The 25,660-nt window shown below is 44.0% G+C and overlaps 1 protein-coding gene across 7 annotated transcripts in view; it reads right to left on the bottom strand.

Annotated features, from left to right (window-relative positions):
• PALM2AKAP2 (PALM2 and AKAP2 fusion) overlaps nt 1-25,660 on the bottom strand; it is a 761,359-nt gene that overhangs the window by 475,512 nt on the left and 260,187 nt on the right. For all 7 annotated transcript variants that reach the window (XM_063914265.1, XM_063914267.1, XM_063914268.1 and 4 more), the window contains one exon: nt 7,643-7,773. In XM_063914265.1, the coding sequence (XP_063770335.1) occupies nt 7,643-7,773 (131 nt within the window). The remainder of the gene's footprint in view (nt 1-7,642; nt 7,774-25,660) is intronic.

The raw sequence follows: 25,660 nt of genomic DNA, 5'->3' as shown, positions 1-25,660 counted from the left end.
CTCTATCATCAACTGCACCTCTATTGCAAGAGATGCGGCCCTCCTGAGCACGTCCCCATCACTGTCTGCCGTGTCAGAGTCGGTATCCGTGTCGTCTTGCATGATCTGGGCAAGAGCACGTTTGTGGGAACCCACAGGGGGGGCTGAAGTAACAGAACGAGACCACACCTCCGTAGAATTCTGTAAAACCTGAGATGCAGATTCATTCTGAGCAACCCTAGCAGAAATCTGAGAAATCATAGTTTTGGTAGAGGATAACCACTCCGGCTCCCTTGCTGGTATCTGCGCTACAACAGTGCAATCCTGATTACATGGAATGAGATCATCCTGAGAGGACATGTCCTCAGGTATATATATGACACAGAGTCCATGGACATAGCTGACTGGAGACCCCAAACACTCCATACACACACAGGGTAGGTTAGACAGAGTTTCCTCCCTGAGAATGGCAAGAGAGACATAGAGATCAGAGCCAACCCACTCACAGCGCTATTATATATAAAGGACACCCATTATCAGCGCCTACTGTGGTGTACTGTAATAGTTGCACAGATCCAATTCACCGCCTCCCCCCCTTCTACAACTCCCTGGTACCGCACAGGGTAGCTGGAGTTGCTTGGAGGGACAGCTCTGTCAGCGTCTGAGTACAGGAACTGCAGGCTGGAAAATGGCGCTGAACGCTGCTGGGTCTGCTCTGAGGAGAAGCTCTGCACCTTGAAGATGGCGCGTCTTCCCGCACAAATTCTTTATACTGGCCTGAGGACTCCGTCGCACAGCGGGGGATTCCGTCCCCTATTGAGTGTCTATGTACGGAGGATTGTGACGCTAGCCTGGGGATCCAGTCTCCAGTTAGCGTCTGTGACCAGTGTAGGGTATTAAGACGCTGGCTCAGGACGCCCCTCAAAGCGCCAACACTGTGTGCCGCTTAGCCTTCCCGGAGCGCAGCCACTCAGAGCTGCGCTCCTACCCTTGTGCCGCCATATCTCGCCTTTTCTGATCTTCTGGCTCTGTAAGGGGGTGGCAGCATGTTGCCAGGGTGAGCGATCCCCTGTGGCAGGGAACGTTCGATCCCCTCAGGAGCTCAGTGTCATGTCAGCGGAGATAGTGGCTCAAACCCCGCAGGGCGGACACTACTCCCCCCCTTAGTCCCTCGAAGCAGGGAGGCTGTTGTCAGCAGCCTCCCTGTAAAATAATAAACTCTAAAATAAACTTTTACTAAAGAAGCTCTGTAGAGCTCCCCTAGATGTGACCGGCTCCTCCGGGCACATTTTCTAAACTGGGTCTGGTAGGAGGGATATCGAGGGAGGAGCCAGCCCACACTCTCAAACTCTTAAAGTGCCAATGGCTCCTAGTGGACCCGTCTATACCCCATGGTACTAATGTGGACCCCAGCATCCTATAGGACGTAAGAGAAATTGGATGAATGAAAGTGATGCACAGCTGCTATCAGAGACAGTGAAGATGGCAAGAAGGGTAGCACGGATGCAAGGTCAAAATAAAACAAAGGTCAGTATCTAGGTATGCTCTGAAACTCTGGGATAGTCAGCAAGTTGAAACCAGAACTGTGGAGTCTGAGACAATTTTTGGCGGAGTGGGAGTCGTGTACGCATTAGCACATGTACAGGCATTTTGGTAGTGGTACAGGGGATAGGCTGAGTACTAATGATGGCCCTGATGTAGAGCTGGTGCAGATTGCACTTTTTGTAGTAGCACTGCAACCAGGTGCGTTTTAAAGGAGGAGGGGGCCCATGTGCAGACTCGGATGGGCCCCCTCCTCTCTACGGTCACAGTCTGCTCCGGCAACATACCGGAATTTACTGCACATGTGCAGGTCTCCGGAAACATGGCGCCCGAGACTAATATTGTTACTGCGCATCCCGAAAGCAGGGATATCATACCGATCCCTATATATATAATTCCAAAATAAGGGAACACTCACCAGTCTTCAAGTAGCAAAAAGGGGACAGTTTATTCAGACCATCAGCATGCAATTCATATCGACGTTTCGGTCATAATTCTGACCTTTGTCAAGATACCAGAGCAATGAACCTGCGCTACCTATATACCCCTATAGGTTCCCCCCCCCCCCCCCCCAATTAATCTCAGCAACTCCCCACATAACAAACAGTTATAGACATAAAACACTGAACAAACATGTATTAAGAATCCAAAGATCACAATAATCCATACTGGATCCTTATTATTAGGGTCTCACTCACCCCCAACTGCAGCCACCACTGTGTATCATAACATCAGAATCCAGAAAATGGCGTGCGTTCCACCGCTGGCCGCACTTCCAGTCCGTGGAACGCACTTGCCGTATTAACATAAGAGAAACAAGTGGAATCACATGTATTCCACCAAAGCTCCGGTCCGTGACGTCCACACTGCGGGTCACATGACCGGTGCTCCAAGCGCACCATGGCAACAGGATGCTTTCAGCGCGCCGCTGTCAGCACGATCAAGTTTAAAAATACACATTAGAAATTTCAGCATCAGTCTGCGCTGCCTTAGTATATCAGTAGTACATAGGGTATATAGATGTCCACACAGACAGGGCCGCAGAAGGGGCAGGTGTTCACTGAAGGAAATGACATATAGCGGGTATTACTCTAAAAACATCACATTGTGATACATAGTTTATAATAATATCCAAATGCTTATCTCAATTAATGATATATATCATTTAATATAGAAGTCCATATATATTTTTTACTTTATAAATAGAGGATAAATCAAGATATTTTTAATATATATATATATATATATATATATATATATATATATATATATATACACACAAGACTTTAGTTTGGCATTACTGCTAGTAGCTGGATGCTCCAATGCCATCCATTAGTAAACACACCATTAGTAGACACACGTACAACGGAAAAAAATATGGCGGCACTTGGTGTCTTAAACAATTAATTATGTATATTAGATATCAAAGCCATTACAGGCTGTTGTGGCTTTGATGGTTAATACACATTAATAATTGTTCAAGACTCCGAGTGCCGCCGTCTCTTTTCTAATGTATGTATACATATATATACACAATACTTGTAAGTCCGGCACTCGTATAAAATCGTATAATTTAAGAGGGAAGTGAGATTGAGCAGATTGAAGTTAGGTGCTAGCCAAACCCCATGACACACCCCTGTGAAGCCAACACCCCTCATCATGACAAAGATACAACTCTGGTCACACCCCCTGTCGTGGAACACAATAGGCCATTGATAATTTTAAAATCCATTCCCATGGTGACCTTAATCTGGCACTGGTTGCAACCCCTTGTAACATTTCCTTTTGTGTATAAAATACTGATTGTCTATCAGTATTGGATTGGAGTATAGGGAATATATAAACATAGTAGACCTCTTCCAATGAACTGGTTAGATAGCACTCCCTTTGAATTCAAAATTCTTACTACTAAAGAAGGAACTCTACCAGTATCTCATGATCTGACCTATAGGATTAGGGTTTTTTAGGAATATCATTACAGTATTTTAAACAAAAATACCCTATCCAGGAAATCTCAAAGGTTGACACAATTTAGCATAAAGTTGATTTTTTGTGACAGGGGACAGTTTAGTTCTTACAAGGGATATGTTCTTACGGGCACTTGTGCTGGTCTGGGGTATCCTGTGCTCTGGATTTGAACGTTAGGAATGTTAGGGGTCCCACCAGATGAGGTCACCTGGTCGCGGTTGGTGGGCCCATATTTTTGGCCAAAATTATGATAACCTTCTCAATTTTACTTATTTATACTACAGAGTTTATTATTATTATTATTATTATTAATATTATTATTATTATGATTAGCAATGTTTAGTACTTAAGAGTGTGCGCCTGAATTTTCTCTTTTTTTTTTTTTTTTAAATGTGGAACTACAAATCTAAGCATGGTAGCACCTCCCATTATGGAGACTGCTTCAGCTTTGATTAACACTCCTCCCCACCTGCCCAAGGGTGCTTTGATTTAGCATGGGTTTCTAGTATTTGCAGTCTGCATATTAGGAAAGGCACTATGGGGTATATGCAATTCACGGCGAATCGCGGCAAATTATCGCCGTTTTTTAATTCGACACAATTCGACAGGTGAATTCCGGCAGGTGGCTGCCGGAATTCACCATATTCAATGAAAAACGGATTCGACATTCCCGCGGGCGAAAAACGGACGATTTGCCGGATTTTGCCGCGAATTAAAAAAACGGGGAAAAACCCGGAAAAAAATGGCGTGGGGTACCCCCTCCAAAGCATAACCAGCCTCGGGCTCTTCGAGCTGGTCCTGGTTCTAAAAATGTAGTACTACTGGAAAAAACAATATTCTGACATTTTTCTCAAGGCTATCAGCCTCCCATCCGCAGCCCTTGGATGGGGGGGACAGCCTCGGGCTTCACCCCTGGCCCTTGGGTGGCTGGGGGGGGGGACCCCTTGATTGAAGGGGTCCCCACTCCCCCAGGGTACCCCGGCCAGGGGTGACTAGTTGGATATTTAATGCCACGGCCGCAGGGCGCTGTATAAAAGTGACCCCCGGCTGTGGCATTATCTGTCCACCTAGTGGAGCCCGATGCTGGTGTAAAAAATACGGGGGACCCCTACTCTTTTTGTCCCCCGTATTTTTTGCACCAGCACCAGGCGCAGAGCCCGGTGCTGGTTTTAAAAATACGGGGGATCCCCTGTCAAATTTTTCCCCGCATTTTTAGAACCAGGACCAGCTCGAAGAGCCCGAGGCTGGTTATGCTTTGGAGGGGGGACCCCACGCCATTTTTTTCCTTGATTTTACCGTTCCAGCTATAAAAAAAAAAAATATATATATTTTTAAAAATATATGAATAATACTTGTGCCTCCAAAAAAGACAAACCAAGTACCTAATCCCTTCTAATATAAATAGATATGCTATTACCAAAAAAAAAAACACCAAAAAAAAAATGTTTTTAATTTTTTTTATTGTTTTCACCCTCCAAAGTGTGGCGGATTAAAAATGACGAATTTACTGTCTAAAAGCACTGTTGTCGAATTTCCAAACTTGAATTGAATACACTTTGGTCGAATTGCAGCACTTGTATCATTGCAGAAAAGTCGAATTTGACAAAAGTCGAATTTCAAAAAGTCGAATTTTTAAAGTCCGTTTTTTTGACGGAAAGCACTGAATTGCATTGGCGATTTTTTTTTTTTGGTCGAAAAAGTCCCGAAATTCGACAATTTCGGGAATTCGACCGCAATTGCATATACCCCTATGAATGATAAGTCCTCAATATATTTATATAATTTGTCATTTTAAGCAATGGGTTCAGGGCATGGGCCCCCCTAAATTGTTGTGGCATGGCTGCTTTGGGGCATCATATTGTAACTCTTAATCTAGCCGATACATTTTGTTATTTAACAATGTAAAAACTTTTTAACACCCTAATTATTACCTCTCACCTATGTAACATTCTCAACACATAGCTGCTGCTTCTTACTAATGTAACACCTTTTAACACCTAAACCTCTCACTAGTGTAATGCCTTGGGGTAGTTGGTTTATGCTGGCCTGGGGGGTCCCATGCTCTGGATCTTGAACCTTAGGAATGCCAGGGACCCACCAAATGGGTCGGGGATAGTGGGCCCACATTATTATTATTATTTTTACCTACAAGTCTCAGCATGGTAACACCTCTCATTATGTTTAGAATTAGGGTGTGCAGTCCAAGCACCCACCCCCCCCCACCCGCCCCCGATAAACATGAATAAGCAAGCACCTCTTACCAAAGATAGACTCAGGTTGGAAAGGGAGATAACGGAATTCTTATTTGTAAGACTTGAGTCTTTGTTATTTCTAATTCATAGCATGAAACAGCACTAAAATGCTCTATTAAGTCAAGTAAGGTTGGCACAGATAATTCTGGTTTGATAACTGCACGAAGGGCAGCACCTGAAAATGATAATAATTTTTTGGAAGATGCAGTAAATAACAGGATTCTGAGTGTTCTCTTGTTACAAAATTGCATAGTTCAGGGGATCCACCTTAGAGAAAAAACTAACGGGGAACAAGAGACGCCCCTATATCATGCCAGTTGTAATGGTAAAGTCATTTCATTATTGAAAATGGGCAATAATGGTAAAGGGACAAAATGGAGCTCATACTAGGCTTGGTGAAATCAGATTTGTATGCCATACACACACAGCACTATATGTATGCCGATATATCTACAGACATATCGCTGGTACACACCCGCTGATGTGCCCACGATATATCGGTGATATATCGGTCGCTCAACTGAATGATCGATATTTAGGCCAGTGAGTACCCAGCTTAACTCCATGTAGTATAAATGAGTGTGATCTAACCACTTGCATGTACAAAAGACAATTTGCAGCACGGGCATGGGAAATTAGGTCAATAAAATGATCTCAAAGGAAAAAGTGGTCTTTAGCCTCTGCACTGGATTCGCAATAATGTTCATTTAGTGTTGACGTATTTTAACCCCAGTTCATTTATTTATTTTTGTCATGTGTAAATACGCAATGGGGGTGCTACTGAAAAGTCTCAGAAGATCATATGATCAACAAAAAAAGTATATATTATTCATAAAACTTGTATTATTCATAATTAAAATATATTCCTCCCACACATTTGTTGGCAGCAAAATATTTTATTAGAATAAATAGAAAAACATGTGACAGAAAATCCTAGAGCCTCCTAAGTCCTTACTCTTCTTTGCTATCCTGTCTGAAATGCCCCTCATGGTGCTTCCCCTGCCACACATATTGGTGCACCCTAAAGGCGGTTAATAATCAAAGTTACCAGGGTAAGGTCAACCTGGATTGAACACTGACTGAAGAAACACCTACAGGCCTGAGCATCCTCAGTGTAATGAGATGGCAAGGGACTATACAAAAAAACAAACAAAAAGTGCCCGGAAAGGCACTGGCACAGCAAAAGTGGCACTTCAAGCTGCGGTACCTGTGGCAAGAGATGCCTTAAGCAAGCCCATGTAGTTTCAAGTCATTAAACATTGAATATTAAATATTGATTGCATGGAGTCAAGTTTTGAATCCTTTTTCTTCATTTTGCTCAGTGGGAATCAGTCATAAAATCAGTAACACTACATCAGCTAAGTCCTTGGCCTTCGAGCTTATCACAGACTGTGGGAATAGTACTGACAAGCAGAGAGGGATGGCTGAAACCAAATAGGTCATGGATCACATGGACAATCAGTCAGCAGGCACTAGTATATTCAGGAACAAGCAAGGTCATTAACAGGTACACAATAAACTAATAGCTAACAGGCTGTTGAAGTGCAAAATGCCTGTTGCTCGGGCATCACAATGGGCCCAAAACTGTCTGTTTCATTTCCGCAGCATGTTATACAGTACAAGTTTTAAATAAGATATTATGAGCCTACTTAAGAAAAACAAGATATTATAGTTGTCATATAAAATAATGATGTGATTATAACCATGACAGACTGTGTATGCTTCAAAGGTTTGTTTTTAGATTTCCAGCCCTTAGCAGCAATCAGTTGAATACAGTACTTCGCCTATATAGATAGAATCTGTTCGGCAACATAGATAAATGGTCAGTACAAGAAAGTGTATCCCCAGGTGACAGCTGGGCATTAGATGATACTGACAGAGACAGCATATTACACACTCACCTTTGTACGTTCTCTTCAAGTGACTTTAACTTCAGTTCATCGTCCTCACATTGTCGCTTTCTTGCTTCTTCCTCTTCCACTGTGCCGACTGGTGCTCCTTGCATCAGCCATTTCTCTCTTAGTGATTTAGACTGAAAATAGACAAGAACAGCAATAAAACACTGTATTCTGTCACTCTGTAGAAAGAAACATCTGTTTTAAACAGAGGGTACTGCAGATAAACAACACATTGTGCACTTTAGGGAAAACATTCCTAGTGGATGTCAATGTAGTACTGACACTTTCCCCCATGTACAGTAGCTGTGAGTTATTTATAAATTATTATCTTGACATTGTTTACAGACTGGGGAAGCAATATTACTTAAAAGTCAGGCAAGTATATAGACCAAATGTTTAGGGAGGAATTCAATTAAATCTGGTCATTTACAGGGAGTGAAAAAGGTGGTAGCCTCAGGCTTTAACGCCCGGAGCTAGCTATTCAATTACAGCCCTTTTTTCTTGACAGACCTTTATTCTCGCCCGATAAATTAGCCTGTTGTCAGGTGTTAACACAGAGGGGTCAATCTGATTATGAGGGGTGCAATGTGCTGTTGCCGCAGCATTTAAACGTCAGCAATGACACCTGATCTCACACCCTTCGCGGGCTACTTTCAGCCTGAATTTTCACAAAATTGCCTGGAGCCATATGAGGCAGCGAGTACTTTTGTGCGAATTCGGGCCACCGCAAAAAGTGCAGCCGCTGCCGCGATAGCTCACACACACATGATCATCATGAATAATTGGAATGACCCCATAGAATCCGGGATAAGTTTCCGAAGCTATGTATTAACGAGTAAAGAAAAAGTAAAACTCTTCACCATGAATGGTGAAGAGAAAACAGGCGCTGTAACTGAGCTGGTTTCCTAAGCTGCTGTTGGAAACGGGATGATAGCTGTTCACCCCAAAAAAAACATACATATGAATAAACAAGAAATGCCAACTGCGCTCAAAAATATATTTTTTTATATATAATTAAAATTGATATCACAGATACACATATACATATAAACACCTAAGTACTAAAATCAGGCACTACTAGTGTTGAAACATACAATATGAGAATTTGAGCCTTAATGAGCCACTCTCTGTAAGTGATTTTTCACTAGGGGCAATCTTTGTGTGAACAAAAAATTATTATTAGCTGATGATCAGCTAATTGTTGGAGGATGTTGCAAAGTCCTGCAACGCATGCGTTGATGTGCAAAAAAACAGGTATCCAGATGAAGGAGGATATTTACCAAGTCCTTGGTGGTAGTTCAGCCGGGTATCCCACCTGGCGGGGTTCTGGAGCAAACTCTCTATCCCTCGCAGCAAAGATGGTGGTTCTCCCTTTATTGATATCCACACCAAAAAGGACTGGAATCTCCAGATGGTAAACAGCGTCCTGTATGTCACTTGCAGGAGTCCTCAAAGGTGCCCAGGTCAGAGATGTGGCCCTCCTAACGCGTTTCACTGTCACTTGGCAGCTTTTTCAAAGGTGATATAACACTGGCTCTATCCCCTTTTTATAGGGGTTATAATCATCATACATTATTAACACATGTGTAGCTACACATGTGTTAATAATGTATGATGATTATAACCCCTATAAAAAGGGGATAGAGCCAGTGTTATATCACCTTTGAAAAAGCTGCCAAGTGACAGTGAAACGCGTTAGGGGGGCCACATCTCTGACCTGGGCACCTTTGAGGACTCCTGCAAGTGACATACAGGACGCTGTTTACCATCTGGAGATTCCAGTCCTTTTTGGTGTGGATATCAATATAGGGAGAACCACCATCTTTGCTGCGAAGGATAGAGAGTTTGCTCCAGAACCCCGCCAGGTGGGATACCCGGCTGAACTACCACCAAGGACTTGGTAAATATCCTCCTTCATCTGGATACCTGTTTTTTTGCACATCAACGCATGCGTTGCAGGACTTTACAACATCCTCCAACAATTAGCTGATCATCAGCTAATAATAATTTTTTGTTCACACAAAGATTGCCCCTAGTGAAAAATCACTTACAGAGAGTGGCTCATTAAGGCTCAAATTCTCATATTGTATGTTTCAACACTAGTAGTGCCTGATTTTAGTACTTAGGTGTTTATATGTATATGTGTATCTGTGATATCAATTTTAATTATATATGTATTAACGAGTGCTTGGCACCCGATAACAGGCTATTTATCTGGAATTTCTTTATGGGTCTGCTTAGATGCAAAAAGAAATCCCTGTTAGCTAGGGCTAAGGGCTACTTATGTGTGATAGATATACTTTATACTGTAATGTAAAATTTTTGTGAGTTCAATAAAAACATAAAAAAAAAAAAATAGCCAGCGGTAAATTACAGTGGCGAATTGAATTCCCCCTTAATGGTCTAGATATACATTATCACTCTATTAGAAAAACTGGTAGAAGGTAAAATGGCTTTATCAATTAAAAAAGAAATGAAACTGGTAGTCCTGTTTACGGGATGCGGTCAATTTACCTACAATCAAAATTCCGACGGTCAAAATCCCGACAACCATTGACAAACGGTCGAAATCCCAACATGGTCAAAATACCAACATTTAAAATACCAACAAGGTCAAAATTCCGACATTTAAACGGTCGACAGATCAAAAAGTCGACGTGAGTTTTTCATGATTTTTTCATTGAAAGCGAGTTGTTCATACTTTACCATCCCAGTGGACCTGAAGGGGGAATATAATAGTGTGCCGAGTACAATGAGCCACCGTGCGCTTGCCATGCGAGGGGAAGTGGTACACTTATACGGTGTTCATGTTGACCAATGTCAACATACACACCAAAAAAACAATGAAAAACTTGTGTCGACTTTTTGACCTATCGACATTTTAAATGTCTGTATTTTGACCTCGTCTGTATTTTGACCGTCAGTCAATTATTGGCGGGATTTTGACCGTCAGGATTTTGATTGTGGGTATTTTATTTAAGTTTCTTGTATAGCGCAGCATATTCCCTATGCTCTACAATTGGAACAATAGTAATAGAAAAAAACTGGGTAAAAACAGAAATACACAGAGGTAGGAAGGCCCTGCTCACAAGCTTACAATCTTTAGAGATGAGCGGGTTCGGTATACTCTGTTCTTAAAGCCAAAATTATCACAAGTTCTTTTTTTCTGGATTTTTCTTATTGGCTAATCAAAACACGTGACATCCGTGAGCTACTAAGGAGATTTGGGTAAATCCGAGTAAATCCAAGTAAAACCGAACCCGCTCATCTCTACAATCTATAGGTATTTCATACTAAACCCCTGTTACTAATGGCACAAAGCAAACTGAAGATCTAGCTGCCAAATATTTTTTAGATAAAAAAGTAGAAGTTTGGTCTTTTTGATTAACATAAATAAATAAATAAATAAATAAATAAACACAATTTAATCATGCAATTCTTCGATTTTGACTATGCGATTTCCCTTGAACTCCCCCAGAGCCCAGATAGCACAGATAGGACAGATTTTGACTATCTGTGCTTGAGATTTTGTCTATGTACGATTTTGACAAAGTGCCAATTTTGACTATACTTTGTACTAGATTGTACACTACATAGTCAAGATTGACTTGCCTGCACAGTCTATCTAGCCTTACGATACTGACCCCACGGGAGCGCACATCGGGATCGAATCTGTATCGCAAGCTGCCTAACACCTTGAGATATGAACTAACTTTTCATAAGATTTTGACTATATAGTCAAAATCTTACAGATTTATCTGACCGTGTGTACACACCTTTAAAGCATTTCTTTGTATTTTGGAATTGAGCAAGATTTCAATTTGTATCTATAGCTTTGCAGTGTGAGAGATGCACAAAACACACAGAGGTCAGAAAATATACTCTCCTGTATGTGTACTAAATTTTTAATGAAATGTGATAGCTTGGGTTACGCAGGCAAAATTCCAGTGAGTCTGTCTGATGCTTTAAATTAGCAATCATTTAAAAGGCAAAGCCAGGCTAGTTTAGCCTTTTAGATGATTGTCACTTTAAAACTTCAGAAAGACTCACCAGAATCTTGCTGATGACTGCTAAACAAAAACTATTAAATTTCCCCCTATATTCAGATTACATGAGTTTTCAATTGAATTTTGCATGTTTACTAAACCCCTTCCTTTCCATTAGGACCTTTGCCAATCACATCCAGCGCTGACTGAAAGTTTTTGCAAAGGAAAACTTTTTCAAACAATATTATTAAAAACACATACACAGTTATCTTCTAAATGTTTTTAGAATAACATTTATACTAGTCAAAAGGCAGGTAATGACTGCAGTGGGGAATCTGTCAAGGTTCATACTGTCACTGTATGAGCTGGGGAAGTTTTGATGGTTCAGAAGGGGAAACAGCGAGGTATCACTTGTAGGGGAAGCAATTAGGGTCAAACGAAAAAAAACAGATGAGATATTAGAAATATCTATGATGATGAAAAAAAATAATGCAGAAAAAAATAAGATTTTAAACCTACCGGTAAATCTTTTTCTCGTAGTCCGTAGAGGATGCTGGGGACTCCGTAAGGACCATGGGGATAGACGGGCTCCGCAGGAGACATGGGCACTTTAAGAAAGTCTTTAGACCTGGGTGTGCACTGGCTCCTCCCTCTATGCCCCTCCTCCAGACCTCAGTTAGAGAAACTGTGCCCAGAGGAGACGGGCAGTACGAGGAAAGGATTTTGTTAATCCAAGGGCAAGATTCGTACCAGCCACACCAATCACACCGTATAACTTGTGATAAACTACCCATAGATATAGATGCAACTATAACATAACCCTTATTGAAGCAATAACTATATAAAAGTATTGCAGAAGTAGTCCGCACTTGGGACGGGCGCCCAGCATCCTCTACGGACTAGGAGAAAAAGATTTACCGGTAGGTTTAAAATCTTATTTTCTCTAACGTCCTAGAGGATGCTGGGGACTCTGTAAGGACCATGGGGATTATACCAAAGCTCCCAAACGGGCGGGAGAGTGCGGATGACTCTGCAGCACCGATTGAGCAAACATGAGGTCCTCCTCCACCAGGGTATCAAACTTATAGAATTTTGCAAAGGTGTTTGAACCCGACCAAGTAGCAGCTCGGCACAACTGTAATGCCGAGACCCCTCGGGCAGCCGCCCAAGAAGAGCCCACTTTCCTTGTGGAATGGGTCCTAACCGATTTAGGCAACGGTAATCCAGCCGTAGAATGAGCCTGCTGAATGGTGTTACAAATCCAGCGGGCAATAGTCTGCTTTGAAGCAGGAGCGCCAAGCTTGTTGGCAGCATACAGGTCAAACAGTGCCTCTGTTTTTCTGACTCTAGCCGTTCTGGCTACGTAAATTTTCAAAGCCCTGACCACATCCAGGGACTTGGAGTCCTCCAAGTCACGCGTAGCCACAGGCACCACAATAGGCTGGTTCATATGAAAGGATGATACCACCTTAGGCAGAAATTGAGCACGTGTCCGCAACTCCGCTCTATCGACATGGAAAACCAGATAGGGGCTTTTATGAGACAAAGCCGCCAATTCCGACACTTGCCTAGCCGAAGCCAAGGCTAATAACATGACCACCTTCCAGGGCTCCACCAGAGGTACAAAAGGAGGCTGAAAATGCAGCACTCCCTTCACAAAAGTCTGAACTTCTGGGAGAGAAGCCAATTCTTTTTGAAAGAAAATGGATAGGGTCGAAATCTGAACCTTAATGGAGCCTAAGTTTTAGGCCCAAATTCACTCCAGTTTGTAGGAAGTGAAGGAAACGGCCCAGATGGAATTCTTCCGTAGGAGCATTCCTGGCCTCACACCAAGAAACATATTTTCGCCATATACGGTGATAATGTTTAGATGTCACGTCCTTCCTAGCCTTTATCAGCGTAGGAATGACCTCATCCGGAATGCCTTTTTCCGCTAGGATTCGGCGTTCAACCACCATGCCGTCAAACGCAGCCGCGGTAAGTCTTGAAACAGACATGGGCCCTGTTGCAACAGGTCCTGCCTTAGTGGAATAGGCCACGGATCTTCTGTAAGCATTTCCTGCAGATCCGGATACCAGATCCTTCGTGGCCAATCTGGAACAATGAGGATTGTTCTCACTCCTCCTTTTTCTTATTATTCTCAACCCTTGAGTATGAGAGGAAGAGGAGGAAATACATAGACTGACTGGAACACCCACGGTGTCTCTAGGGCGTCTACCGCTACTGCCTGACGGTCTCTTGACCAGGTGCAATAACTCTGCAGCTTTTTGTTGAGGCGGGACGCCATCATGTATATCTGTGGCAGTCCCCACCGAACTGCAATCTGTGCGAAGACTTCCTGATGAAGTCTCCACTCTCCAGGACGAATGTCTGGTGAGGAAGTCTGCTTCCCAGTTGTTCACTTCCGGAATGAACACTGTTGACAGTGCTCTTACATGATTCTCCGCCCAGCGAAGAATTCTGGTGGCTTCCGCCATCGCCACTCTGCTCCTTGTGCCGCTTTGGTGGTTTACATGAGCTACTGCGGTGACGTTGTCTGACTGGATCAGAACTGGTTGGTCGCGAAGAAAGGTCTCCGCTTGACGTAGGACGTTGTATATGGCCCTTAGTTCCAATATGCTGATGTGAAGACAAGTCTCTTGACTTGACCAAAGACCTTGGAAATTTCTTCCCTGTGTGACTGCTCCCCAGCTTCGGAGGCTTGCGTCCGTGGTCACCAGGATCCAGTCCTGAATGCCGAATCTGCGGCCCTCTAGAAGGTGAGCACTCTGCAGCCACCACAGGAGAGATACCCGGGCCCTGGGGTATAGGGTGATCAACTGATGAATCTGTAGATGTGATCCGGACCACTTGTCCAGTAGGTCCTATTTGAAGTCCTCGCATAGAACCTGCCTAAGGGAATGTTTTTCCCAGGACTCGAGTGCAGTGATGCACTGACACCTGTCTTGGTTTCAATAGGTCCCTGACTAGAGTCATGAGTTCCTGGGCCTTCTCAATCTGAAGGTAAACCCATTTCTGGTCTGTATCCAGAATCATACCCAAGAAGGGCAGACGAGTTATAGGAACCAACTGTGACCTCGGGAAATTGAGAATCCAGCCGTGTTGCTGTGACACCTTCAGCGAAAGTGACACGCTGTTGAACAACTGCTCTTTTGATCTCGCCCTTATTAGGAGATCTTCCAAGTATGGGATAACTGTGACTCCTTGCTTGCGTAGGAGCACCATTATTTCCGCCAATTACCCTGAAATTGGTAATGACAATCCTGTACCGCAATTGTCAGGTTTGCCTGATGGGGTGGATAAATGGGAACATGAAGGTATGCAGTCTTTATGTCTAGATACACCATCAAATCCCCCCCTTCCAGGCTGGCGATGATCGATCTGGGCGATTCCACTTTAAATTTGAACCTTTTCCCGTATAGGTTCAGAGATTTTAATTTTAAAATAGGTCTGACCGAACCGTACGGTTTCGGGACTACAGCCAAGGTTGAGTCATATCGCCTTCCTTGTTGCAGGAGGGGAACCTTGAGCACCACCTGTTGGAGATACAATGTGTGAATTGTATTTAATATTATCTCCCTTTCTGGGGGAGAAGCCGGTAGGTCCGATAAGGAAAAACGGCGAGGAGGCAACTTTCGAATTCCAGCCTGTAACCCTGAGAAACAATTTTTATTGCCCCGGGATCCACCTGTGAGTGAACTCAGATGTGGCTGAAGAGTCGAAGACGTGCTCCCACTGGGACGGACTCCCTTAGCGGAGCTCCAGCGTCATGCGGTGGATGTAGTAGAGGCCGGGGAGGACTTCTGTTCCTGGGAACTAGCTGTGCCCTGTGCCCTTACCTCTGGTAAGAAAGGACGCTCCTCGTACTTTCTTGTTATTCTGCGACCGAAAGGACTGCATTTGATAATGTCGTGCTTTCTTAGGCTGTGAGGGAATATAAGGCAAAAGATCAGAATTACCAGCTATAGCTGTGGAGACCAGGTCCGAGAGCCCTTCTCCACACAATTCCTCAGCCTTGTAAGGTAAACCTTCCATATGCCTCTTTTAGTCGGCATCACCTGTCCATTGCATGTTCCCCAGGACACGTCTAGCAGAAATCGACATAGCGTTGACTCTAGAACCCAGTAGACTAATGTCTCTTTGGGCATGTTTTATATATATATAAGACAGCATATTTTATATATATATATATATATATATATATATATACATATACTAGGGTCAATAACATAGTATCCTTTTCTAGGGTTTCAATCTCCGCTGATAAGGTATCTGTCCACGCTGCTACAGCGCTATAAACCCATGCCGACACACTCGCCGGTCTGAGTAGTGTACCAGAATGTGTGTAAATGGACTTCAAAGTACTTTTACTGCATGCTATCTGCAGGATCCCTGAGGATAGCTGTTTTACTTGGGTAAACGTGACAAAGCTTTCTCCACCCTAGGGGAAGATTACCATCGTATCCTGGCCCTAGTAGGGAAAGGATACTCCTTGAGAATTCTTTGTGGGAATCTGCAGTCTCTTGTCTGGGGAGGACTTCTGTTCCTGGGAACTAGCTGTGCCCTGTGCCCTTACCTCTGGTAAGAAAGGACGCTCCTCGTACTTTCTTGTTATTCTGCGACCGAAAGGACTGCATTTGATAATGTCGTGCTTTCTTAGGCTGTGAGGGAATATAAGGCAAAAGATCAGAATTACCAGCTATAGCTGTGGAGACCAGGTCCGAGAGCCCTTCTCCACACAATTCCTCAGCCTTGTAAGGTAAACCTTCCATATGCCTCTTTTAGTCGGCATCACCTGTCCATTGCACGTTCCCCAGGACACGTCTAGCAGAAATCGACATAGCGTTGACTCTAGAACCCAGTAGACTAATGTCTCTTTGGGCATGTTTTATATATATATAAGACAGCATATTTTATATATATATATATATATATACATATACTAGGGTCAATAACATAGTATCCTTATCTAGGGTTTCAATCTCCGCTGATAAGGTATCTGTCCACGCTGCTACAGCGCTATAAACCCATGCCGACACACTCGCCGGTCTGAGTAGTGTACCAGAATGTGTGTAAATGGACTTCAAAGTACTTTTACTGCATGCTATCTGCAGGATCCCTGAGGATAGCTGTTTTACTTGGTTAAACGTGACAAAGCTTTCTCCACCCTAGGGGAAGATTACCATTGTATCCTGGCCCTAGTAGGGAAAGGATACTCCTTGAGAATTCTTTGTGGGAATCTGCAGTCTCTTGTCTGGAGATTCACGCTCTTTTTCTTCATGAGAGGAGGGAAATTTACCTCAGCTTTCTTCCCCTTAAACATGTGTACCCTCGTGTCAGGGATAGATGAGTCATCAGTGATATGCAAAACATCTTTTATTACAATAATCATATATTGAATACTTTTCTGCCAGTTTTGGCTGTAACTCTGCATTATCGTAGTCGACACTGGAGTCAGACTCCGTGTCGATATCAGTGTCTATTATTTTGGATAGTGAGCGTTGTGAGACTCTGAAGGTCTCTGCGACACAGGGACAGACATGTGTAGATTCCCTGTCTGTTCTCTAATCTTTTGTGCAATAAACTTACCTCAGCACTTAATTTCACATATCCAATCAGGTGTCGGCGTTGTCGACGGAGACACCACTCACACACACATTTGCTCCAACTCCTCCTTAGGAGAGCCTTTTACCTCAGACATGTCGACACACACGTACCGACACACCACACATTCAGGGAATGCTCATCTGAAGACAATTCCCCCACAAGGCCCTTTGGAGAGACAGAGAGAGAGTATGCCAGCACACACCCCAGCGCTATATGACCCAGGAAAAAACACAGCAATTTAATGTTTACCCAGTAGCGCTGTTATTATCTGCGCCGAATTATGTGCCCCCCTACTTCTTTAAAACCCTCTCTTCTACCGTGGTATAAGCAGGGGAGAGTCTGGGGAGCTTCCTCTCAGCGGTGCTGTGGAGAAAAACATGGCGCTGGTGAGTGCTGAGGGAGAAGCCCCGCCCCCTCGACGGCGGGCTTCTGTCCCACTAAAGTGTAAAATTGGCGGGGGCTCCTGCATATATACAGTGTCCAGCTGTATATATGCTCATTTTGCCAAATAAGAGGTTTATATTGCTGCCCAGGGCCTGCGCCCTGCACCCTTACAGTGACCGGAGTATGTGAGGTGTGTGGGAGCAATGGCGCACAGCTGCAGTGCTGTGCGTTACCTCAGTGAAGATCATGAAGTCTACTGCCGCCTTTGACGTCTTCTTTACTTCTCATACTCACCCGGCTTCTATCTTCCGGCTCTGCGAGGGGGACGGCGGCGCAGCTCTGGGACGGACGGCTAGGGTGAGATCCTGCGTACCAATCCCTCTGGAGCTAATGGTGTCCAGTAGCCTAAGAAGCAGGACCTGCACTCAGAGAGTAGGGCTGCTTCTCTCCCCTCAGTCCCTCGATGCAGGGAGTCTGTTGCCAGCAGTGCTCCCTGAAAATAAAAAACCTAACAAAATACTTTCTATCAGCAAACTCAGGAGAGCTCACTGAAAAGCACCCAGCTCCTCTGGGCATAGTATCAAACTGAGGTCTGGAGGAGGGGCATAGAGGGAGGAGCCAGTGCACACCCAGGTCTAAAGACTTTCTTAAAGTGCCCATGTCTCCTGCGGAGCCCGTCTATCCCCATGGTCCTTACGGAGTCCCCAGCATCCTCTAGGACAGGGGTGGGGAACCATTTTTCTACCGAGGGCCATTTGGATATTTATAAAATCCTTCGGGGCCATACAAGTCTGCCCCCGCGCGCGCCCAAAAAATGGGTGTGGCCAATTAAAATGGGACGTGATACACATATGCCCCCAATAGTGCAGTGGCAGATCCACAATTGCCCCCACAGTGCCAGGTATACAAATGCCCCTCACAGTGCCAGGTATACAGATGCCCCCACAGTGCCAGGTATACAAATGCCCCCACAGTGCCAGGTATACAAATGCCCCTCACAGTGCCAGGTATACAGATGCCCCCCCAGTGCCAGGTATACAGATTCCCCTCACAGTGACAGGTATACAGATGCCCCCACAGTGCCAGGTATACAGATGTCCCCACAGTGCCAGGTATACAGATGCCACCACAGTGCCAGTTATACAGATGACCCTTACAGTGCCAGGTATACAGATGCCCCCACAGTGCCAGGTATACAAATGCCCCCACAGTGCTTGGTATACAAATGCCCCTCACAGTGCCAGGTATACAGATGTCCCCACGGTGCCAGGTATACAGATGCCCCCACAGTGCCAGGTATACAAATGCCCCTCACAGTGCCAGGTATACAGATGCCCCCACAGTGCCAGGTATACAGATGTCCCCACAGTGCCAGGTATACAAATGCCCCTCACAGTGCCAGGTATACAGATGCCCCGACAGTGTCAGGTATACAAATGCCCCCACAGTGCCAGGTATACAAATGCCCCTCACAGTGCCAGGTATACAGATGTCCCCACAGTGCTAGGTATACAGATGCCCCCACAGTGCCAGGTATACAGATGACCCCCACAGTACCAGGTATACAGATGCCCCCCCCCCCCCCCCCCCGTCCCGCTTACCGCTCCTTTCGGCGGGTACACAGAGGAGAGCGCGGCTATGTTGGGCGGCGGCGTGTAAGACTTGAAACCAGCCGCCGGTTCGAGAGCCAATCAGAGCTCGCGGACCGGCAGTCGCGGCTCCTGATTGGCTGCCGGTCCGCGAGCTCTGATTGGCTCACGAACCGGCGGCTGGTTCCAAGTCCTACACGCCGCCGCCCGACAATAGCCGCGCTCTCCTCCCTGTTCTGACAGCTGAGACACGCTGCCGCCGGACTGTGCGGCGGCGTGTCTCACTGAGAGGAGCGGGTGGGCCGGACCAAACGGCTTCGCGGGCCTTATACGACCCGCGGGCCGGAGGTTCCCCACCCCTGCTCTAGGACGTTAGAGAAACAAACAAAATGGAAATTGAAGAAATAAAATACTAGAGATTTTCATAAGTTAAGTGGTTAAAACAGGTTTTGTCACAGCCTGTGTTGCAGTGCAGTGGTAGGGGCTATTATTAACTGTCACTCAAGAAAGACACATTTCGGGAGAAGGAGGGAGATGACTCTGCCATACGGCCTAGGTGGCAGCCTGGAGGTTATTACAGAGAGAAAGATTAATAGGGGCGCTCATAACATTTATACACCATAAATATCCAGGTTCTTTGAAAAAGTCACGGGTCACGTGACGAAACGCGTCAGGACTCCTCCCCTTTTCTCACTGAACACCTTTACAATCCAGGACACAGTCATCTCTGTCTGACATTTACCGGCCGTAGCAGCAAGCAAACCAGCACTTCATATGGAACCAAGCAGTGAGCTCTGTGCGGCAACCGAGGTCAGATTTCATCATCTTCCCTTCCGTTGACCACCGGCGGACGGTGCACGTCCAGGGAGTCTCGGAAGAGGCACACTAATACAGCCGGATTTGTGTGGCAGCCATCCCTCAATCAGTCGCACACCTGCTCTCTCCATAAATCCCTGCAGCGTCAATTGGGTGAAGCACCCTCAGGGTAATTGAGCTCGCATGAGTGTGGTTCCATACACTTACTAATATACGTTACGCACCCTCCAGTTTCACAACACATTGGGAAAGATCTGGACTCACCCGGGGACGCTCGGGTTCACCAGCCCATATGGAGAGGTAATCTTCCACACTTCTATACTACTGCTATCACATGCCGGTTACTTCTTTTGAAATCGTCCATTTTAACTGTTTCTATATCACAGAGTATACCGCGGCTACACGTGTAGTAACTGTGTCTTATTCATAAACTTTATTCAGCAGTTTTGGCAACAGTGTTTCATAAGGAGTGGAACATATAGTTACATCTGAACTCTCTATCAGCCATTCAGTGAGCTTTATTGTTACAGTAATTACCGGAACAGCTCACATAATTTGTGTGTTTTTATGTGGTGAATCAGTGAGATACGATTATTATTATCCATGAATCTGTTTTAATCAAGTGGTATTTCTATTGAATTATTGTGAACAATAAATATTTATTTTATAAATGTATTTTGATTCTTTGGTTGTAACAGAACCTGGATATTTATGGTGTATAAATGTTATGAGCGCCCCTATTAATCTTTCTCTCTGGTCTTGTTGGTAGGAGTATCACACAACTCCTTATAGTGGCGAACGTACCTTTTGCACCAGTAATTCCAGGTTTGTGTCATTAAGACTGACTTATTGAATAATTGTCAGACACAGGCGCAGCAAAAGATTTCTTCTTTTTTTCTGTTTGGAGGTTATTAAACTCTGGGATGTCAGTGGAAGTGTCAAGTGGCAGTATATTGGGCATGGCACTCTTGGTATATTAGTTGTCAGGCATGGTTTACACGTAGACCTTCCTCCCCCTGAGGTTTACGTGGAAAATCTATAGCTTTGGCAATATCCTCTCCACTGCTTGGTGTGGTGTCATTTAATTTTTTAGCTGTATATGATGAGAATGTGCAGGACAGGGGGGCATAAACAGATGTGTACTCATACACCTAGCATACAGTGTGAGACGGCTGGCTCGGTTGAGCCATTCCTAGAATAGTGTTCTATCTTTTTCTTAAAATACACATTGCAAACGTTGTGAAATACCACTCACAGTGTATCAGAGACACCGGAATGAACTTTAAACACACAGGAATTAGTTTTAAACACGTACAAAGTCGCAGATGTTGCACAGCGGTACTTGGCATGAAAAAAGCTGTGGCCCTGCATTGTAGCATTTTGTACGCAGATTCATGTTCTTTTCTACGCAGATGTACAAATGTCGCACATCAAATTGATCAGTGCAGTAGCTTTGCTGCTTCAGCTGTCTTATTTATGCACACTTTTTGAAAAAAAAAAGACACTTGGCGCAGCCGAATTGCATGGGACCTTGCGCACAGAGAGGGACTGTTTTGTGCGACTGAAGCCACAGTGTGGCCCAGATTTATCAAGCCCTGGAGAGTGATAAATAGCATCCAATCAGCTCCCAACTGCCATGTTACAGGCTGGGTTTGAAAAATGACAGTTAGGAGCTGATTGGTTGGTACTTTATCACCGTGCTATTTATCACTCTCCAAGGCTTGATAAATCTGGGCCTGTATGAGGACACATCTTAGATTCCCTTCTAAGGTCATGTCGCTCTTGTAGCAAGAAAAAAACAAAGATAAAATATATCAATGTATGTTTACAGGGCTGCCATAGGGGGGTACTGCTGGGACTCCAGTCCCGGGCCCTGACCACGAGGGGGCCAGTATGACAGCAGTGTGTATTGGATTGCACCGCAGGCAGCCATAGAGGGGAAACATTGGCGGCATTTCGAATTTGGAGTGGCAGCTCCTAATTGGCTGCTGATCCGTGAGTAGTTGTACAAAGTAACCTATCAGTTTGTAACTATCATATATCTAGAACAGTTTCTGAATTAACATAAGCTGAATGGTTGCTTTGGGCAATCACTACACTTTTGATTTTCAAAGGTTTGACGGATCTCCCCTTTAGCAATACCTTTTATCTATCTGCACGTTAAATTATGGCCGACTACACATCAGAACGATGTGTAGCCGACCAATACAATTGGCGATGGGACCCTGCACCGATGCAGGGGACGTCAGGTTATTCAGCAGCATGGCATTGTTAATATCTCCTGGTTGACCTGCAGCAGGGACGACCAGAAGACATCGCTTGCCACCACGGGAGCACACAAATCAGACATACACACTGCCCGATATGTGCAATATGTAATTGTGATTCGTCCGGAAATTACATGCCAATATTGGCATAGTGTGTACCCACCCTATGACTGATATGAAACTATTTAGTTCAGGGGTGGGGAACCTGCGGTACCATGTACCAGCATGCCTTGCAACAGTTTTAGCATGGCCAAATAGCAAAACTGTAGTAGAGCATGCTGGTGTGTGTAGTTCAACAACAGCTGGAGGGCCAAAGGTTCCCCATCCCTGATTTAGTTTATTTAACAACACAGTTTATAGAGAGTTCTCCCAGACTCAGAGTAGAGTAGCCACCCTCCTGAATCCAAGCTATTTCTTAATGAAGTGGGTGAGGCCTTGGTCACGCAAATCGTGTCATCATGCCACCCGCACTTGCTTCTTAGCCTTATCCTCCAAAATCTCAAAATCCAAATGTGGGTAACTAGCTATTAGCAGTATAAGCAAATTAGAATAATAATATTTCACTAGTCTCTCTGGATTACTTACAGAATATGTACTTTACTATTTTATTAGGTAGATCTTACAAATTAAATTCCTTCCCTTCCTTTCCAAATACAGGTTGAGTCTACCATATCCAAAATGCTTGTGCTTGCAGAAGTATTTTGGTTATCAGAATTTTCCATATTTGGAATATATGCAAACCATAATACGATCAGATGGATGGAACCTAAGTCTGAACACAGAATGCATTTATGTTTCATATACACTTTACTATACACATAGCCGGAAGGTGATTTTATATCATATTTTTGTGCATAATCCATAGGTTGTTTATATTGAACCACCAGAAAGCAAAGGTGTCACTATATCAATTGCGCACAATTTTTTGGGGATTTCTGAATATTTTGGATATTGGATTTGTACTTTGGTAAATGCCCTCCACTGGGAAGCCCACCATCCATTCTATTTAGTAGGCTGCCAATACTTCCATTCATCCATGACTTCTGATAGTCAACATCAGACACTGCTCTCTCTGTAGCAGAAAAAATCCAATGTAACGGTTCTATTTGAAATCCTCAGAGCTTCAGTGTTGGATGCCCCTTGCTTTGGAGTAAGGAGGTGGTTTAGGGCCTAATTCAGGTTGGATCGCAATAAGCTGCGCCGGCAGGAGGCTACCTTAGTTTCTGCTAACAAGCACAAATTGCGATCACATCACAATTTCTGCTTGTTCAATGGGGGAGGCTCCAGTCAGCATGTTGGGTGGACTTGCCCTGCGATGGGCGGCCCCCAGCATGCGATCCAAAGGAGAGCAAATTCTGCTAATTAGCAGAATGTGCTATCCTTACTGAATTAGGCCCATAGTGCAGGAATTATTATGTAATAAGGAGACCCTTGTGTATAAATCTTATAAACTTCCCTAAGTATACATTTATTAGATAAAAATTACCAAAGTATGTGTGAAATTATATACAAGTTATCCTGCAGGAAGAATACTTTTCATACTCAATGTATTATTACTTAATTAATTATAAATATTATTTCATACGTTAACATGTACGTTAAGGAATTAAATGCCACATACTGTAAAACTATTTTTCCCATTTCTAACAGATCTTAACCCCTTATTGTCATAGAGAGTGATCACACATTAGTTAAACTTTTCATTTCTGATATTAAGTTAGATACTATGTACAGTGGGGCAAAAAAGTATTTGGACAGCCACCGATTGTGCAAGTTGACCCACTTAAAAAGATGAGAGAGGTCTGTAATTTCCATCATAGGTACACTTCAACTGTAAGACACGGAATCTGAAAAAAAACAACTAGGAAATCACGTTGTATGATTTTTAAACAATTTATTTGAATATTCTTGCGGAAAATAAATATTTGGACAATCAAAAAGTTTAACTCAATACTTTGTAATATAACCTCGGTTGGCAATTACAGAGGTCAAATGTTTCCTGTAGTTCTTGACCAGGTTTGCACACACTGTAGCAGGTATTTTGGCCCACTCTTCCATGCAGATCTTCTCTAGATCTGTCATGTTTTTGCGGCTGTCGCCGGGCAACACGGACTTTCAACTCACTCCACAGATTTTCTATTGGGTTGAGGTCTGGCTAGGTCACTCCAGGACTTTGAAATGCTTCTTATGGAGCCACTTCTTAGTTGCCAGGGCGGTGTGTTTGGGGTCATTGTCATGCTGGAAGACCCAGCCATGTTCCGTCTTCAATGCTCTTACTGAGGGAAGGAGGTTTTGCCCAAAATCTCACGATACATGGCCCCATTCATCATCTCCTTAATACAGATCAGTTGTCCTGTCCCCTTTGCAGAAAAGCAGCCCCAAAGCATGATGTTTCCACCCCCCATGCTTTACAGTGGGTATGGTGTTCTTGGGATGCCATTCATCATTCTTCTCCCTCCAAACACGGCGAGTGGAGTTTATACCAAAGAGTTTGATTTTGCTCTCATCTGACCACATGACATTCTCCCAATCCTCCTCTTGATCATCCAGATGGTCACTGGCAAACTTTAGATGGGCCTGGACATGTGCTGGCTTAAGCAGGGGGACATTTCAGGCGCTGCAGGATTTCAATCCATGATGACGTTGTGTGTTACTAATGGTAACTTTGGTGACTGTGGTCCCAGCTCTCTTGAGGTCATTGACCAGGTCACCCTGTGTAGTTCTGGCTGATTCCTCACCGTTCTCAAGAACATTGATACCCCATGATGACATGAGAGCTCGCATGGAGCCCCAGGTCAAGGGAGATTGTCAGTGATCTTGTATTTCTTCCATTTTGTTATAATTGAGCCAACAGTTGATCTCTTCTCACCAAGCTGCTTGTCTATTGTCGAGTATCTCATTCCAGCCTTGTGCAGCTCTACAATTTTGTCCCTGGTGTCCTTAGACAGCTCTCTAGTCTTGGCCATGGTGGAGAGGTAGCATTCTGACTGTTTGAGGGTGTGGACAGGTGTCTTTTATACAGATAACCAGTTCAAACAGGTGCCATTAATACAGGTAACGAATGGAGGATAGAAGAGCTTCTTAAAGAAGAAGTAACAGGTCTGTGAGAGTCAGAAATCTTGCTGCTTGGTAGGTGTACAAATATTTAGTTTCCACAAGAATATACAAGTAAATTGTTTAAAAATCATACAACGTGATTTCCTGTTTATTTTTTTCAGATTCTGTCTCTCACAGTTGAAGTGTACCTATGATGGAAATTACACACCTCTCTCATCTTTTTAAGTGGGTCAACTTGCACAATCGGTGGCTGTCCAAATACTCTTTTGTCCCACTGTATATTGAGAGACATATGGGGGACATGTCCTAAGCAGT

This window comes from Pseudophryne corroboree, chromosome 1 (assembly GCF_028390025.1).
Source record: "Pseudophryne corroboree isolate aPseCor3 chromosome 1, aPseCor3.hap2, whole genome shotgun sequence".
Taxonomy (NCBI): Eukaryota; Metazoa; Chordata; class Amphibia; order Anura; family Myobatrachidae; genus Pseudophryne; species Pseudophryne corroboree.
The sequence above is the reverse complement of the archived record's forward strand: the minus strand, read 5'-3'. Positions and strand labels throughout refer to the sequence as shown.